Consider the following 19,362-nt stretch of genomic DNA (forward strand, 5'->3'; position numbering starts at 1 on the left):
AGGTGGCCAAAGTACTGGAGTTTCAGCTTTAGCATCATTCCTTCCAAAGAAATCCCAAGGCTGATCTCCTTCAGAATAGACTGGTTGGATCTCCTTGCAGTCCAAGGGATTCTAAAGAGTCTTCTCCAACACCACAGTTCAAAAGCATCAATTCTTTGGCGCTCAGCCTTCTTCACAGTCCAACTCTCACATCCATACATGACCACAGGAAAAACCATAGCCTTGACTAGACAGACCTTTGTTGGCAAAGTAATGTCTCTGCTTTTCAATATGCTATCTAGGTTGGTCATAACTTTCCTTCCAGGGAGTAAGCGTCTTTTACTTTCATGGCTGCAGTCACCATCTGCAGTGATTTTGGAGCCCAGAAAAATAGTCTGACACTGTTTCCACTATTTCCCCATCTATTTGCCATGAAGTGATGGGACCGGATGCCATGATCTTCGTTTTCTGAATGTTGAGCTTTAAGCCAACTTTTTCACTCTCCACTTTCACTTTCATCAAGAGGCTTTTGAGTTCCTCTTCACTTTCTGCCATAAGGGTGGTGTCATCTGCATATCTGAGGTTATTGATATTTCTCCTGGCAATCTTGATTCCAGCTTGTGTTTCTTCCAGTCCAGCATTTCTCATGATGTACTCTGCATAGAAGTTAAATAAACAGGGTGACAATATACAGCCTTGATGAACTCCTTTTCCTATTTGGAACCAGTCTGTTGTTCCATTTCCAGTTCTAACTGTTGCTTCCTGACCTGTGTGGATCACAATAAACTGTGGAAAATTCTGAAAGAGATGGGAATACCAGACCACCTGATCTTGCATATGGTAGAGGTAAATTCCTAAGCCTTGCAAATAGGCTTACCTATATCTCTTTGCACTGCCCCACTCCTGGGCTTTCTGATTGCATCTCTTCTGCAGAGCTATATTCCACCGTCCTTATGTGGTTGCAATAAGCCATGTTTGGGATACCTTTCAGCCTTTACAGGACTTCCCTGGTGGTGCAGTGGTTAAGACTCTGTGCTCCCAATGCAGAGGGCCGTGGTTTGATTCCTGGTCAGGGAACTAGATCCCACATGACAACTAAGACCCAGCACAGGCAAACAAATAAAACTTTTGGCTTTCCTAATAGCTCAGTTGATAAAGAATCTGCCTGCAGCTATATGTCTTAGGAAACTCAAACAGGGGCTCTGTATCAACCTAGAGGAGTGAGATGGGGATGGAGATGGGAGAGAGGTTCAAGAGGGAGGGGATATATGCATACCTATGGTTGATTCATGTTTAGGTTTGACAGAAAACAACAAAATTTTGTAAAGCAATTATCCTTCAATTGAAAAATAAATTAATTAGAAAAAAAAAAAAAGAATCTACCTGCCATGCAGGAGACCCTGGTTCAATTCCTGGGTCGGTAAGATCCACTGGAGAAGGGATAGGCTATCCACTCCAGCATACTGGTCTGGAGAATTCCGTGGAATGTACAGTCCATAGGGTCACAAAGAGTCAAGCATGACTGAGTGACTTTCACTCAGTCTTTACATACCAAACGTTCCTCTTACTTCATCCCTCATCACTCTATAAACCCTGGGACCAGTAACCTGCCAGTAGAAAGTGAGCTTATGGAATCAACAAAACAAGATAGGAACGAGGGTAACTCTCAGTTTAGGTAAAGCCTCAAAGGTATGGTAAAAATCTATGGTAAAAATTAGATTAGATGATTTATAGATGTTCTCTGTGAATTCTTGAGTTTAAAGTGAAGTTGCTCAGTCGTGTCCGACTCTTTGCAACCCCATGGACTGTAGCCTGCCAGGCTCCTCTGTCTATGGGATTTTACAGGCAAGAGCACTGGAGTGGGTTGCCATTTCCTTCTCCTCATAAAAATTGAGAGTTGCAGATTTTGTATTTATTTCACTGTCTTTATTATGTTTTATTTTTTGTTTATGGATTGGCAGCCCTTTATACTGCTTTTATTTCTAGATATTTCACTAAAGTTGCTACCTATCACATTAATTAGTTTATAAAAATGATTTTACCAGTTAGAATACCTGTTTTATAGCAGTTGAACTGAAGGATGAAAGGTGATTATTTTAATTTATTGATTCCTAGATGGTAAATGTACTTTATTGATCTTAGTTTGAATTCTCGGTTATGATTTAAAAGAAAGCTATTTCAGTTGTTATATTTGTATCAAAAATTGGACTTTAAATTATTTTTAATTGAGTGGAAAACTCTGATAAATGCTCCTGTTTTATATGAATAGTATGTTTCAGTGATACACTAGTATCAATTGTATGTATTTCTTGCCATATTACCTCCCAAGCCGATACAGTCTCCTGTGGAGAATGGAAGTCAGGAAGGATTGAAGGAGGGAAATCTAGCCCACAGTGGTTCTTTTATATCAGTTTTTCTTCTCTGGCCCTGTAATGTAGTTGGAAATGAGGAATTTCAGGAGTTGAATTTGTAATCCAGGAATAGTATCTTTATTATAGACCCTGTAATGCCAAGAGGAGATATGTAGAACTGTGTGATAGTCTTTTAATAGGAATCACATTTTGATTTCATCATAATAATGTTGGCATCTCTAAGCTTCATGCCTTTCATTTATTAATTTCATGTGATTGCTTTAAATTTTTATGTATATGTGTATCATCTCACCATTTGGCAATCAGTAAGCTAGCGACAGTTAAGTGAGGGTGGCTCATTTTTGAGCTTAACCATTGTTTCCCCTCAGTGTAGTTTTAATATTAATATAATACAATAAGGACATTAAAAACTAATCTTTTTTAAAAACACATATTTTCCATCACAGACTCAGTTTAGAAAACTGGTTAGTTTTGCTATTCAGTTCAGTTCAGTCGCTCAGTCATGTCTGACTCTTTGCGACCCCATGAATCGCAGCACGCCAGGCCTCCCTGTCCATCACCAACTCCCGGAGTTCACTCAGACTCATGTCCATTGAGTCAGTGATGCCATCCAGCCATCTAATCCTCTGTTGTCCCCTTCTCCTCCTGCCCCCAATGCCTCCCAGCATCAGAGTCTTTTCCAATGAGTCAGCTCTTCGCATGAGGTGGCCAAAGTACTGGAGTTTCAGGTTTTTCAAAACTAGTCTATTTTTATAGCACCCTCAAGTGACATGTTAGGTCAGCTAATTTTTTAAGGTTGTGTTTTCAGAGGCTTCTTGGTCAGTGGTTGACCATAGGAACAATACTATAAAATATTCACTTAAATCATTAACTATGTCATTCACTTATCCTGAATGACATAAAATAATGAAATCCTGGAGCTCGGTTGTACTAGCTGATGAAAACTTATTGTCTCATGGAATTTACAGTGGAAAATATTGTATATTTTATTACTGTTTATAAATCACATGCTGTACATCTTTTATATCATTAAAACTTAAAATAACTATATGTATTATATATTTTTATGAGACAGCTGTTAAACACTTAGCAATACACTGCTATAAGCCTTGGTGACTGAGCTGTTTGCATTGGACATTCAGGCATTTGTGGACTGTTTCAATTTGTATTATACAAGATCCTCTTCCTATATTTTTTTACATCTTTTTTTTTATATCATTTTATTTTATTATTTTTTTTAATTTAATATATTCCTTACAAATTTAAGAACCCATCCTGAACCCTCCTCCCTCCTCCCTCCCCATACCATCCCTTTTTTACATCTTTAAACTCAAAATCTAAAACTGTTGGAGACCACATCTTTTAATAGTTTTATTGAGATATAATTCACATACTGTACAATCCATTCATTTAAAGTGTACAATTCAATTTCTTAGCCTTTTCATAGGGTTATAAATGATTCATAGGCACCTTACCTGCCTCCTGTGAAACCTGTATGCTGATCAAGAAGCAACAGTTAGAACTGACTTGGAACAATGGACTGGTTCAAAATTGGGAAAGGAGCATGTCAAGGCTGTATACTGTCACCCTCTTTATTTAACTTACATGCAGAGAAATGCCCTGGGCTGATGAATCACAAGCTGGAATCAAGATTGCTGGGAGAAATACCAATAACTTCAGATATGCAGATGACACCACCATTATAGCAGAAAACGAAGAGGAACTAAAGAACCTTTTGAAGGTGAAAAAAGAGAGTGAAAAATCTGGCTCAAAACTCAGCATTCAGAAAACCAAGATTATGGCATCCAGTCCCACCACTTCATGGCAAATAGATGGGGAAACAGTAGAAACAGTGGCAGATTTTATTTTCTTGGGCTTAAAAATCATTGTGGATGGTAACTGCAGCCATGAAATTAAAAGATGCTTGCTCCTTGGAAGAAAAACAATGACAAACCTAGACATCATATTCAAAAAACAGAGACATCACTGCCTACAAAGGTCTGTATAGTCAAACTATGGTTTTTCCAGTAGTCATGTACGGATGTGAGAGCTGGACAATCAAAAAGGCTGAGTGTCAAAGAATTGATGCCTTCAACTATGATGCTAGAGAAGACTCTTGAGAGTCCCTTGGACAGCAAGGAGATCAAACCAGTCAATCCTAAAGGATATCAACTCTAAATATTCATTGAAGGACAGATGCTGAAGCTGAAACTCAAATACTTTGACCACCTGATGCAGAGAGCTGACTGACTGGAAAAGACCTTGATGCTGGGAAAGACTGAGGGTAAGCAGAGAAGGGGACAACAGAGGATGAAATCGTTGGATGGCATCACCGACTCAGTGGGCGTGAGTTTGAGCAAACTCTGGGAGATGGTGAAGGACAGGGAAGTCTGGCCTGCTGTAGTCCTTGATGGTGCTACAAAGAGTCAGACACAACTGTGCAACTGAACAATAATAACAAGGATATAAAAATATCACTGTCAACTAATTTTAGAACATTTTTGTCTTCTAAAAGATACTTGGACTTATGAGCAGTCAATCCTCATTCTCTTCTCCCGAGTTCTAAGCAACCAAGAATTTACTCTGTATCTATGCAAATTTGCCTTTTTTGGAGCCATTCCTTTCTCCAAGAGATTCTCCTGATTCAGGGATCAAACCCAGGTCTCCTGTATTACAGGCAGATTCTTTATCATTTGAGCCACCCAGGGAAGCCCATTTGTATGAAAGAAATCATGTAATATGTGATTTTTTGGTGACTGGCTTCTGTTACTTATCTCTGTATCTTCCAGGTTCATCCATGTCATACCATGAATCAACATTTCATCTCTTCCTATTTCTCTGTATGCCTTTCTTGTATAAATGCACTTTATTTATATTTATCAGTTCAGGGACATTTGAATTGTTTCATATTTTTTGGCTATTATAAATATATTTCTATAGTATGTACAATGTATTTTATGTGAATGAAGGCTGTATATTGTCACCCTGTTTATTTAACTTATGTGCAGAGTACATCATGAGAAACGCTGGACTGGAAGAAACACAACCTGGAATCACGATTGCCGGGAGAAATATCAATAACCTCAGATATGCAGATGTCACTACCCTTATGGCAGAAAGTGAAGAGGAACTCAGAAGCCTCTTGATGAAAGTGAAAGTGGAGAGTGAAAAAGTTGGCTTAAAGCTCAACATTCAGAAAACGAAGATCATGGCATCCAGTCACATCACTTCATGGGAAATAGATGGGGAAACAGTGGAAACAGTCTCAGATTTTATTTTTCTGGGCTCCAAAATCACTGCAGATGGTGACTGCAGCCATGAAAGTAAAAGACGCTTACTCCTTGGAAGGAAAGTTATGACCAACCTAGATAGCATATTCAAAAGCAGAGACATTACTTTGCCAACAAAGGTCCGTCTAGTCAAGGCTATGGTTTTTCCTGTGGTCATGTATGGATGTGAGAGTTGGACTGTGAAGAAGGCTGAGCGCTGAAGAATTGATGCTTTTGAACTGTGGTATTGGAGAAGACTCTTGAGAGTCCCTTGGACTGCAAGGAGATCCAACCAGTCCATTCTGAAGGAGATCAGCCCTGGGATTTCTTTGGAAGGACTGATGCTAAAGCTGAAACTCCAGTACTTTGGCCACCTCATGCAAAGAGTTGACTCATTGGAAAAGACTCTGATGCTGGGAGGGATTGAGGGCAGGAGGAGAAGGGGATGACAGAGGATGAGATGGCTGGATGGCATCACTGACTCGATGGACGTGAGTCTGGGTGAACTCTGGGAATTGATGATGGACAGGGAGGCCTGGCGTGCTGCGATTCATGGGGTTGCAAAAAGTCAGACATGACTGAGCGACTGATCTGATCTGATCTGATGGTTTCATTTGTCTTGAATTTATAAAAGGATGTAGACTTGCTGAGTCATCTGATAAGTCTATGTTTAATTTTCCAAGTTGCTTCCAAATTTTCTAAAGCAGTGGCATCATTTTGCAATCCTATCAGCAATACAGGGGGGTTCTAATTTCTCCTTATTCTCACCAATGCTTATTATTGATTATAACAGCCCTAGTAAATGTGAGGTAATATCCTATTGAGGTTTTGATTTAAATTTCCCTAATTACTAATGATGTCGAGCATATTTTCTTGTGCCTTTAAGCAGTTTGAACATCTCTAGAGAATTGTTCAATTTTTAAACCAAGCTTTTAATTGGATTATTTGTCTTTCTATTATTGAGTTGTGTTTTCATGTATTCCAGATGACAGTCTCTTATTAGATATAAGATTTTCAAATGTCTTCTCCCATTTTTATTGGTTGTCATTTCACTTTTTTGATTGTACTATTTGTGGCATGACTTTTAAAAAAAATTTTGGTGGAGTTCTTTTTAATCAGTGTTTCTCTTGTTGCTTTTGCAATAAGATTCATAACTAAGAAAATCTTGTCTTACAAAAGGTTAAAAATACTCCTGTTTTCTTGTAAGCATTTAAAGTTTTAGCTCTTATGTTTAGATCTATGATCTATTGTAATTTAGTTTTCATTGTGTGACATAGTGATGCTGCTTCAGTCTTTTGCATTGGGTATCCAGTTGTCTCATTCCCCGGTGGCTCAGTGGTAAAGAATCTGCCTGCAATGCTGGAAATTTGGGTTCAACCCCTGTTTCAGAAGATCCTTTGGAGAAGGAAATGGCAACCCACTCCAGTATTCTTGCCTGGAAAAGTCCCATGGACAGAGGAGCCTTGTGGGCTACAGTTCATGGGTTGCAGGAGTTGGACACAACTCAGTGACTAGACCACCACCACCATCTAGTTGTCTCAGCACCATTTGTTGAAAAGACTATTCTTTCTCCATTGCAGTATCTTGTCACTCCTGTCGGACACTTAGTTGAAAATAAGTGTAAAGTTTTATCTTTGAAATCTCAATTCTATCCCACTGATATATATATCTGTTCTCATGCTGGTACAATGCTATGTTTATCACTTTAGATTTATAGTACGTTTTGAAATCAAGATATGTGAGATCTCCAAATTTCTTCTTTTAAAATATTATTTCAAATTTTCTTAGTACTTTGCAGTACCTATACATTTTAATGTCAATTTCTGTAAAAAACAAAACAAAACAAAACTAGGTAGCTTTTAATAGCAATTACATTTATTCTGTAAATCATTTTTGGAGTATTTCCATCTTAACAATATTAAGCCTTCTGATCCATGAACGTGGGATACATATATTTCAGTCAGTTCAGTTCATTTCAGTCACTCAGTCGTGTTCAACTCTGCGACCCCATGGACTGCAGCATGCCAGGCCTCCCTGTCCATTGCCAACTCCCAGAGTTCACCCAAACTTGTGTGCATCGAGTTGGGGATGCCATCCAGCCATCTCATCCTCTGTCATCCCCTTCTCCTCCTGCCCCCAATTTAGATACTTTAAAATTTCTTATAAATACTGTTTTGCACCTGTCAGTATACAAGTTTTGCACTTCTTTTGTGAACTATAACATTATTAAATCTAAACTTTTACCTAGCATTCTATTTTTTAGGTGCCATTATAAATACAATTATATTTCCTAGTTTGTTTTTGGGTTGTTCATTGCTAATGAACAGAAATGCATTTGATATTTATGTACTGATTTTGAATCTTACCTTTGAAAAATTCATTTATTAATTCCAACAGTTATTTAGTGAATTCCTTAGGATTTTTTTAATATACAAGAGTATGTCATCTGCAAATTGAGATATTTTTATTTCCTCTTTTCCAGTCTATAGGTGTCTTTTCTTTCTTTTACTTGTCTAATTGATCTGACTAGAAGCTTCAATACAATGTTAATTAGAAATGGCTTTAGCAGACATTCTTGTCTTGCCCTGTTCTTAGAGGGAAAGCATTCAGTCTTTCACCATTAAATAAGACACTAGTGGGAGGTTTTTAAAGATACCCACAATCAGATTGAGGATTCCTTTCTTTTCCTAGTTTACTGAGTTTTTGTCAGAAAAGTGTGTGGCTTTTGTCAAATATTTTTCTGCATCTGTTGAGATGATCATATGCTTTTTCCCTTTATTCTATTAATATAGTATATCACATTAATTTATTTTCTTGTGTTAAACCATCCAATATTATCCTACTTGATTATGGTACATAATAATTTATATATATATATGTTTGGATTTTATTTATTAGTATTTTGTTGAAGTGTTTTTCTTTGTGATATATTAAGTGCATTAGCCAAAACTTTCCTTCAGTTTCTTTTTAATTTTTATTTTTTACGGAAGATTTTGATTCTCAGCAAAATTGAACAGAAAGTACAGACATATACTGTACTGTATATATTCCCATATACCCACTGTATCCACACATGTACACACTCTCCCGCTGTTAATATCCCAACCCAAAGTGATATATTTGTAATAATAAATAAACTTGCATCGACACATTCTTATCACCTAAAGTCTACTTTTTACATTAGGGTTCATGCTTGGTGTTATATGAAGACATATATCCAACGTTAGTTCCATACAGTGTACTTAGCTATAGGTTTTTTGTAAGCGTTCTTTATCAAGTTGAAGATGTTCCCTCACTTCCTAGTTTGCTGAACTTTTATCATGAATGAGTGCTGTTATTTTTCAGTCGCTAAGTTGTGTCTGACTCTTTGCAACCCCATGGACTGTAGCACATTTGGCTCCTCTGTCTACGGGGATTTCCAGGCAAGAATACTGGACTGGGTTGTCATTTCCTCCCTCATGTTCCTTCAGTTTTTAAGGAAAAATAAAAGACATTTTTTCATTTTCACCTAGAACTTTATTGAATAATTTATTCCCAGTGCATTCAATGTGAAACTTTTCAACTCTTAATTTGGATATTTTGAGGATATGCGCTATCTCTCGTGTGGTATAACACTAATTATTTTCAATGTCTCGATTTAATTGCTGTCAACTTAAACTAGTCTACTTGACTGTGGATAAACATCCAGTGAGAAATCTCCAGCGTGAAACTTTGCAAACCACTTTTGACACGCATTTCAGGTGCATTTGTACCTTTCTTGAAATAATTAAGCATAATTTGCCCAAAAAAATTTTTGTGTGTCTTCAGTATTAAAATGCCCACACAAGAATTCACTAAAAATGAACATTTTGGCCAACCCAATAGTTTTGATATAAAGGTAATTCTGACCTCATAGAGTGATTTTAGAAGTATTTTCTCATCGATTTTTCTAGGAGAATTTGTTATGAATCAGCTTAATTTTTTGATTATTTGGTCTAGTAAAACCCTCTGAACTTGTACTTTCCTTGTGAAAAGATTTTTTATTACTAATTTTATCTGTTTACTTGTGACAGACCTATTCAAATTTTCTATTTTTTAAGTTAGTTTTAATGATTTGTATCTTTGCAGAAGTTGTTCATCTTCTGTGGTTATTTAGTTTGTTAGCATACAGTTATTTTTGTGATGTCAGTAGTCTTCCTCTTAATATCCTGAGTTAGTAATTTGTGTCTTCTCTGTCTTTATCTTGGTCAGTAAAGCTAAAGTTTTGTCATTTAAGAAACTTTTTTATGACTACTCTTTGATTTTGCTGATCTTGTCTATATTTTTCTATTCTATTTAATTTGTTTCTTTAAAAAAATATTTTCCCCTTCTGCTTGGTTTTACTTTACTCATTTTCTAGTTAATTAGTGTGGAAAGATAGGTCTCTGATTTGTAATTTTTTTGGGGGGGAGTCATCCAGTTTTTTTGAGATACGATTGATAAACAGCACTGTAAGTTTACGGTGTAAGGCAAAATAATCTGACTGATATACATTGTGAAATGATGCCTGCAATGAGTGAACATCCATTATCTCATAGATAAAGTAAAAGAAAAAGAAAAATAGTTTTCCTTGTGATCAAAGCTCTTTTATAACATACATGAGTGTTAATTATATTAATCATCAGATCGGATCAGATCGGTTGCTCAGTTGTGTCCGACTCTTTGCGACCCCATGAATCGCAGCACACCAGGCCTCCCTGTCCATCACCAACTCCCGGAGTTCACTCAGACTCACGTCCATCGAGTCAGTGATGCCATCCAGCCATCTCATCCTCTGTTGTCCCCTTCTCCTCCTGCCCCCAATCCCTCCCAGCATCAGAGTCTTTTCCAATGAGTCAACTCTTCGCATAAGGTGGCCAAAGTACTGGAGTTTCAGCTTTAGCATCATTGCTTCCAAAGAAATCCCAGGGCTGATCTCCTTTAGAATGGACTGGTTGGATCTCCTTGCAGTCCAAGGGACTCTCAAGAGTCTTCTCCAACACCACAGTTCAAAAGCATCAATTCTTTGGCACTCAGCTTTCTTCACAGTCCAACTCTCACATCCATACTTGACCACAGGAAAAACCATAACCTTGACTACACGAACCTTTGTTGGCAAAGTAACGTCTCTGCTTTTCAATTGCTATCTAGGTTGGTCATAACTTTCCTTCCAAGGAGTAAGCGTCTTTTAATTTCATGGCTGCAATCACCATCTGCAGTGATTTTGGAGCCCAGAAAAATAAAGTCTGACACTGTTTCCACTGTTTCCCCATCTATTTCCCATGAAGTGATGGGACCCGATGCCATGATCTTCGCTTTCTGAATGTTGAGCTTTAGGCCAACTTTTTCACTCTCCACTGTCACTTTCATCAAGAGGCTTTTGAGTTCCTCTTCACTTTCTGCCATAAGGGTGGTGTCATCTGCATATCTGAGGTTATTGATATTTCTCCTGGCAATCTTGATTCCAGCCTGTGTTTCTTCCAGTCCAGCGTTTCTCATGATATACTCTGCATAGAAGTTAAATAAACAGGGTGACAATATACAGCCTTGACGTACTCCTTTTCCTATTTGGAAGCAGTCTGTTGTTCCATGTCCAGTTCTAACTGTTGCTTCCTAACCTGCATACAGATTTCTCAAGAGGCAGATCAGGTGGTCTGGTATTCCCATCTCTTTCAGAATTTTCCACAGTTTATTGTGATCCACGCAGTCAAAGGCTTTGGCATAGTCAATAAAGCAGAAATAGATGTTTTTCTCGAACTCTCTTGCTTTTTCCGTGATCCAGCAGATGTTGGCAATTTGATCTCTGGTTCCTCTGCCTTTTCTAAAACCAGCTTGAACATCTGGAAGTTCACGGTTCACATATTGCTGAAGCCTGGCTTGGAGAATTTTAAGCATTACTTTACTAGCATGTGTGTATATTATATCCCTAGGGCTTATAACTGGGAATTTGTACCTTTTAACCACTAATCAGTTCCCCTTATCCCACCCTTCTCAAGTAACCACAAATCTAATTTATTTTTCTGTGACTTTGTTTATTTGCTTTTGGAGGTATAATTGACCTATAACATTATGTTAGCTCCTGGTGCATATCTCATGATTCAGTATTTCTATACATTACAAAATGATCACCACAATAAGACTAGTTCATATACAAAGGTATTACATTGTTATGCCTGTATTTCCCATGTTGTAACTCATTTATTTTGTAACTGGAAGTTTATACCTCTTAATTTGTCTGACCTGTTTCACTCATCCCATACTCCATGTCCTTCTGGCAATCACCTCCTTGTTCTATGTGTCTGTGACTCTGTTTCTATTTCATTATGTTTGTTCACTTATTTTTTAGATTCTACATATAAGTAAAATCAGGGTATTTGTCATTCTCTGAATTATTTCACTTAATACTATCTAGGTCCATCCATGTTTTTGCAAAGGGAAACATCTCATTCATCTTTATGGCTGAGTAGCACACTATTATGTATATGTATATCATATAAATATATATCTTGCTTACCTGGTGGTTGTAATACTGTTTTTCTACCGGTTTCATGCTGCTTTGACTGTTGTATCTTTGTGGTATGATGTGAAGTCAGGGAGCCTGATACCTTTCAGCTCTATTATGCTTTCTCAAGATCAGTGCAGTCAGTTCAGTTGCACAGTCATGTCCACCTCTTTGCGACCCCTTGGACTACAGCATGCCAGGCTTCCCTGTCCATCTCCCGGAGCTTGCTCAAACTCATGTCCACCGAGTTGGTGATGCCATCCAACCATCTCATCCACTGTTGTCCCCTCCTCCTCCTGCCTTCAATCGTTCCCAGCATCAGGGGCTTTTCAAGTGAGTCAGTTCTTTGCATCAGGTGGCCAAATTATTGGAATTTCAGCTTCAAAATGAGTCTTACCAATGAATATTCCGAACTGATTTCCTTTAGAATGGACTGGTTGGATCTCCTTGCAGTCCAAGGGGCTTTCAAGAGTCTTCTCCAAAACCACAGTTCAAAAGCATCTGTTCTTTGGCACTCAGTTTTCTTTATGGTCCAAATCTCACATCCATACATGACCACTGGAAATACCATAGCCTTGACTAGACAGACCTTTGTTGGCAAAGTAATGTCTCTGCTTTTGAATATGCTGTCTAGGTTGGTCATAACTTTCCTTCCAAGGAGTAAGCATCTTTTAATTTCATTGCTGCAATTGCCATCTGCAGTGATTTTGGAGCCCAGAAAAATAAAGTTAGCCTCTGTTTCCACTGTTTCCCCATCTATCTACCATGAAGTGAGGGGACCTGATGCCATGATCTTAGTTTTCTGAATGTTGAGTTTTAAGCCAACTTTTTCACTCTTCTCTTTCCCTTTCATCAAGAGGCTCTTTCATTCTTCTTCACTTTCTGCCATAAGGGTGGTGTCATCTGCATATCTGAGGTTACTAATATTTCTCCCGGCAATCTTGATTCTAGCTTGTGCTTCCTCCAGCCCAGTTTTTCTCATGATGTACTCTGCATATAAGTTAAATAAGCAGGGTGACAATATACAGCCTTGACGTACTCCTTTTCCTATTTGGAACCAGTCTGTTGTTCCATGTCCAGTTCTAACTGTTGCTTCCTGACCTGCATACAGATTTCTCAAGAGACAGGTCAGGTGGTCTGGTATTCCCATCTCTTGAAGAATTTTCCACAGTTTATTGTGATCCACACAGTCAAAGGCTTTGGCATAGTCAATAAAGCAGAAATAGATGTTTTTCTGGAACTCTCTTGCTTTTTCGATGATCCATCAGATGTCGGCAATTTGATCTCTGGTTCCTCTGCCTTTTCTAAAACCAGCTCAAACATCTGAAGTTCACTTTTCATGTACTGTTCACTGTTCAAGCTGAAGCCTGGCTTGGAGAATTTTAAGCATTACTTTACTAGTGTGTGAGATGAGTGCAATTGTGTGGTAGTTTGAGCATTCTTTGGCATTGCCTTTCTTTGCCATCATAGTCAACAAAGAGTCCAAAATGCAGTACTTGGATGCAATCTCAAAAACGACAGAATGATCTCTGTTCGTTTCCAAGGCAAACCATTCAATATCACAGTAATTCAAGTCTATGCTCCGACCAGTAATGCCGAAGAAGCTGAAGTTGAACAGTTCTATGAAGACCTACAAGACCTTCTAGAACTAACACCCAAAAAAGATGTCCTTTTCATTATAGGGGATTGGAATGCAAAAGTAGGAAGCCATGAAACACTTGGAGTAATAGGTAAATTTGCCCTTGGAGTACAGAATGAAGCAGGGCAAAGGCTAATATAATTCTGCCAAGAGAACGCACTGGTCAGAGCAAACACCCTCTTCCAACAACACAAGAGAAGACTCTACACATGGACATCACCAGATGGTCAACACTGAAATCAGATTGATTATATTCTTTGCAGCCAAAGCTGGAGAAGCTCTATACAGTCAGCAAAAACAAGACTGGGATCTGACTATGGCTCAGATCATGAATGCCTTATTGCCAAATTTAGACTTAAATTGAAGAAAATAGGGAAAACCATTAGACCACTCAGATATGACCTAAATTAAACCCCTTATGATTATACAGTGGAAGTGAGAAATAGATTTAAGGGACTAGATCTGATAGATAGAGTGCCTGATGAACTACGGATGGAGGTTTGTGACATTGTACAGGAGACAGGGATCAAGACCATCCCCAAGAAAAAGAAATGCAAAAACGCAAAAAGGCTGTCTGAGGAGGCCTTACAAATAGCTGTGAAAAGAAGAGAAGCGAAAAGCAAAGGAGAAAAGGAAAGATATAAGCATCTGAATGCAGAGTTCCAAAGAATAACAAGGAGAGATAAGAAAGCCTTCCTCAGCAATCAGTGCAAAGAAATAGAGGAAAACAACAGAATGGGAAAGACTAGAGATCCCTTCAAGAAAATTAGAGATACCAAGGGAACATTTCATGCAAATATGGGCTCAATAAAGGACAGAAATTGTAGGGACCTAACAGAAGCAGAAGATATTAAGAAGAGGTGGCAAGAATACTCCGAAGAACTGTACAAAAAAGATCTTCATGACCCAGATAATCAGGGTGGTTGATGATCACTGACCTGGAGCCAGACATCCTGGAATGTGAAGTCAAGTGGGCCTTAGGAGGCATCACTATGTAAAAAGCTAGTGGAGGTGATGAAATTCCAGTTGAGCTATTTCAAATCCTGAAAGATGATGCTGTGAAAGTGCTGCACTCAACATGCCAGGAAATATGGAAAACTCAGCAGTTGGCCTTATATAAAACTTTATATATATATAGTTATTTAATATCCTGCTTTAGGCACTACTGCTTCTGAGCTCTATTATAAACCAGAAACAAATCAATAAAATAAAATGAAACTAACAAAAAACATCACGCAATTTGCTTCCAGTTTTGCAGTGAACTTAGTCTGCCAGCACTGTTGTTGAAAGAGGCTTTGCCATTTGACTCATTGACTGCGAAATGATTTTGCTCAGGTTAATCACCTTCGTCTGTTGTGTGCCAGCACTGATGGAAATACAGTGTTACTTCAGGTTGAATAAGGTTTGAATAAGAACACTGTCTGAATGTGTGTGTGTGTATTTGTAAGTAGGAAAACCTTTCACTTCAGAAATAAAAATGTATCTATGATGTTGTCAATATTAGACTAAGGGTTAAAGGATAAAAATGGGTGCTCTAGAGATAGGTGGTACTTGGGAGCCTCCACTCAGAAGTAGTGAATTCTTTCAGGTGGAGCCATGTAAGATTAAATTTATTTCTTATCTCACTCAAAGCTTACTATTTACTCTTCTCAATCACGTACGGGAACTTTTAGCTCATTGTGGTCTTTCTCTCTGCCATGATGAATCCCCTTCTTCAGCATACTGTCAAATTCTGTTTCTTCTATGAAGGTGCTTTAGTCAGAGATGACATCTTTATTCTCTGAATTGCTCTAGTACTTATATTTTTATCATGATCATCAGAATGGCAAAAGCCACGATTTACTGACTGTTCACTAAATGTCAAACACTGGGTTATATCCCGTACATACATTATTTCATTTAATGATTACAGTTCTGTTAAGTAAGCAACATCCCTATTTTATGGGTAAGAAAACAAATTTAGAGAGGTTTAGGTGATTTGCACAAAATACACAACTTCTGAGTGGATGATCCAAATTTTACACCTTGATAATCTCTAGAGCTCACAGTTTTAACCTTTAACACATACCATCTCTTAGTCTAATCTGGATAGAAGAATAGATGAATTTTCTTTCCTAGACTCTATGATATTACGGTAGAGGTTTCATATTATTTCTTTTCTCTAATAACAATGTCCAGTACCCAGGGACACAATAGATATTTATTAGATAAATCAATCTTTGTTGGCATGATTAAATCTGCCAAATATCTCTTTCATGTTTCTTAAAGTTTTATATGTAAATAAAGTATAAAACAAGATATTCAATCACATGTTTTCAATTTTCCTATCTAGATGATTTGGTTCGGTTTATCAAAATGCTTTTGTATAATGAAATTTATGTGTTAATCTTATGTATTTAATACATCTTTATTAATCTTATGCCTTTTTTTTTTGGTTTTGTTTACAGGATGGCGTAGGGGTAGATGAGAAGCTATCTTTGCGGCGGGTAGCTGTGGTTGAAGATTTCTTTGACATTATCTATTCAATGCATGTGGAAACAGGGCCAAATGGAGAACAAATTCGGAAACACGCTGGACAAAAGAGAACTTACAAAGCAGTAAGTTGAGAAATGAAAATAAAAGAGAAAAAAAGGCATGCATTTTGAAATTTGATATTATATACTTGCTAAAGTTGGGTTAATTATGAATATTCTATCTTCAACATAAATTTTACTGTATCATGGTCATACCCAGCATTTAAACTATTATTATTACTGATTTTATTTTTGTTGTATGTTCACTAAGTTTATTTCATATAGTTCAAATGTGTTTTTAGTGTTATTTTTTTAAAATAAGCATACAATGTGGTTAGTCCCAGTTAAATGCCCACATGGGAAGAATATTTGTATTATATGTTCAATACATAATATATTTTCAAATCATACAATATAAATTATGTACTGGAACAGATGAATGTTTTACTACTACTATTGTCTTAACTGTCCTTCCCCTTCAAATCATATTAATATGTTCAGGTATTTCTTATTTAATAATTATAATCACATGAATAAGAAAATTTTATGTCCTCTTCTTATATTACCTTGTATTAAATACATTTACCCTGAAGGGTATGCATTTCTTAATTTTCCAGTATAGATTATTTTTAAAATGTATTATTTTTATAGTCTAATGCCCTTGATCAATTAAAAATGAAAATATATGTTTTTATTGTAAATTATCTAGAATACAGATTTAATTAACTGTTAGACTTTGAAATATTTACTGTCAAAATGAAGTTTTATATTATTTCTAAAGTCTCTAATTATACTTACTGTTCGATCTAAACATTTTATTCTAGTTTTTAATTTAATTAAACATTTTATGAAATCATCTTATTATAGATAATTCATCCTTTCTAGGAAAATTGAACAGTAAATCATTCTTTTCCAATATGAGCAAGTGTACATCAGAAATACTTTATCAGCAATCAGAACAATATCCTTTTTTTATGATTCTTATTGAACTTTGCTTTTGGCTACCTTTATATTAACTGTTTTCAGCTATATTTATACACAATATCAGTCTGGATCCATTTTTTTTTCAGATACAGAAAAATGTGTGAAATGCTCAAAGTTTCAAATACAGGTACATATGTTTGAAAATTAGCTACTGAGCATAAGAAATAGCTTCTTTTCCATAACTATTTTTTGCTATATTTCCAGGATCATATTGAATCTTAGTTGCATAATAACCCCTAATACATGTTGTATTTATCTCTCCTTCTCTATGGTTTTGTTTCTTGGCTGTTTCCAGATTGCATGGTTTGTGGGCAGGCACTTTTGTAAGTTTCCTTACATAATTCTGCCACATAAACTTTCTTTTGACTTACATATCCTAGGAGACATTTTTATCATGACTAATGACAATAATCTAGCTTCTTAAATTTTTTTTGTGCAAATTAGTATTACTGAACATACTCATTTTGCCTGTCTCCTAAGCCAGGGCTGTATCTCTAGATACTAATAGGAGAAAAAATTATATATTGATCTACTAATATCACTAACTGTATATTCTTATGGTAATGATAATTCATTTTTACAAAATAGCTACCTGAACTTGATAGGACTTTGTAAGGTAGGAATACATAAGTTCAATTGTATTAAATGAAAGCAAACCAACAAAAAACCCAAGTAGCTTCATTGTCAGTAATCATATGGCAGCCAAATCTGTGTAGGTGCCAAAAGCAATTGAAAGTGATTTAATCTTTGAAGTGCATTTACTAGAGACTTTAAATTAAAATAAAAATAGATCATAGACCCAAATCTCTCATCCTATGTTTTACTAAATGTAGAGACACTGATCTACTGCCATAAAACATGCTAAATCCTTCCAATTAATTGGTAAATACATTTCCAATATATATCATTTTGCATTAACATTTTGGAGACATTTTCTGCATTTTGGAGTAGAGATAGATACCAACTTTGAACATACTAATAGTGTCTGAAGCATCACCCATTCCCTCTTGAGAATGTCCTTTTTGAAGATCCTTCTCTTTGCCAAATTTAATTTTTGTTTTTGCAATTAAAGTATTCTCACCTTTTCCTAATACCACAAAGGTTTCTTCTGGCCTAATCTTTTGCCTCTGGTATCTCTCGATTGAATCCTAATTAGAAAACATTTCTATTTTATGGAGTAATAATATATCATAGGGGAAGAAAAAAAACAAACACTGCTGCATTGCCAGCAAAACTGTACACACGACTCTATAATGAATTTAAGTCTAATGTTAAAAGCTAATATAAGTGTTCAACTAATGGGACATCACACTAAATGTAATTTGAAATGAAATGGTTTAGTGCTGTTAGGGCCCTAGACTGTTGGGTCAGAATTTAGTTCTCAATGCTAATGCTGGAATTGGCTAGTCATTGGTAAAATTAGCTAGATACCTACTGCAATTATAATGGTTCCCATTAAGATTATTTTCTATTTCTAACACATTGGCTCATAGAACATGCATGATTATGTTTATTGACTTTCTTTTTCTCCCTTATGCTACATAGCCAAGAAACTATACTTATACAACTAATCATTAAAACGTGTCATATTGTCTTAATAATATTACCAATAGATTTAGTGGTCATTTTATTTACTTTGCCTTTTTTGCAAATCTTTTCTGTGTTTTCACTCTGCAGGAAATGGTGGTCCTTTAATATTGGATTAACTTCTGAATGCCATTTGTTTTTACCTATCTGCAGTATATCATTCCTTGAAATATCTAGTCATTATACAACTTAAATTTTATCGCAATCTGATCTGACTAGAGATAAAATTGGAGGGTGTGTTCTGCTACTTACGAGCTCTTTTTAAAAATCCACATAAAATGACACATTTTAGGAATATGTAAAGGCTATCAAAAATAATTTTTTCAGCCATTGTTGAATTCTAGTGTCTTTTAGGTATTTTTTCCCTTTCATTTGTCTCTCTGTATAAACCTTCATTGGTGCATTGAATGTGTTTCCTTCAATATTTTTGAGTTGATTATATACATTAACAGAGTAGAGAAGAAGTGTGAATCATTCAGATATCACTTACATTTGAACTTAAATATATCTTTGTACTGAA

General features: G+C 36.4%; 1 protein-coding gene across 6 annotated transcripts in view; it reads left to right on the plus strand.

Moving 5' to 3' along the window:
• NOL4 (nucleolar protein 4) overlaps positions 1-19,362 on the plus strand; it is a 461,126-nt gene that overhangs the window by 103,060 nt on the left and 338,704 nt on the right. For 2 of the 6 annotated variants that reach the window (XM_061399643.1, XM_061399645.1), the window contains exons 1-2: positions 16,271-16,355; positions 17,342-17,382. Coding sequence is in view for 4 of the 6 variants with exons in the window: in XM_061399646.1 (XP_061255630.1) it covers positions 16,206-16,355; positions 17,320-17,382 (213 nt within the window). In the remaining 2 variants the exon portion in view is untranslated. Of the gene's footprint in view, positions 1-1,536; positions 1,669-16,205; positions 16,356-17,319; positions 17,383-19,362 lie in introns of those variants that run through there. The other 4 variants (XM_061399638.1, XM_061399639.1, XM_061399646.1 and 1 more) reach the window with 3 other exon arrangements.

Source organism: Bos javanicus, chromosome 24 (genome assembly GCF_032452875.1).
Source record: "Bos javanicus breed banteng chromosome 24, ARS-OSU_banteng_1.0, whole genome shotgun sequence".
Lineage (NCBI taxonomy): Eukaryota > Metazoa > Chordata > Mammalia > Artiodactyla > Bovidae > Bos > Bos javanicus.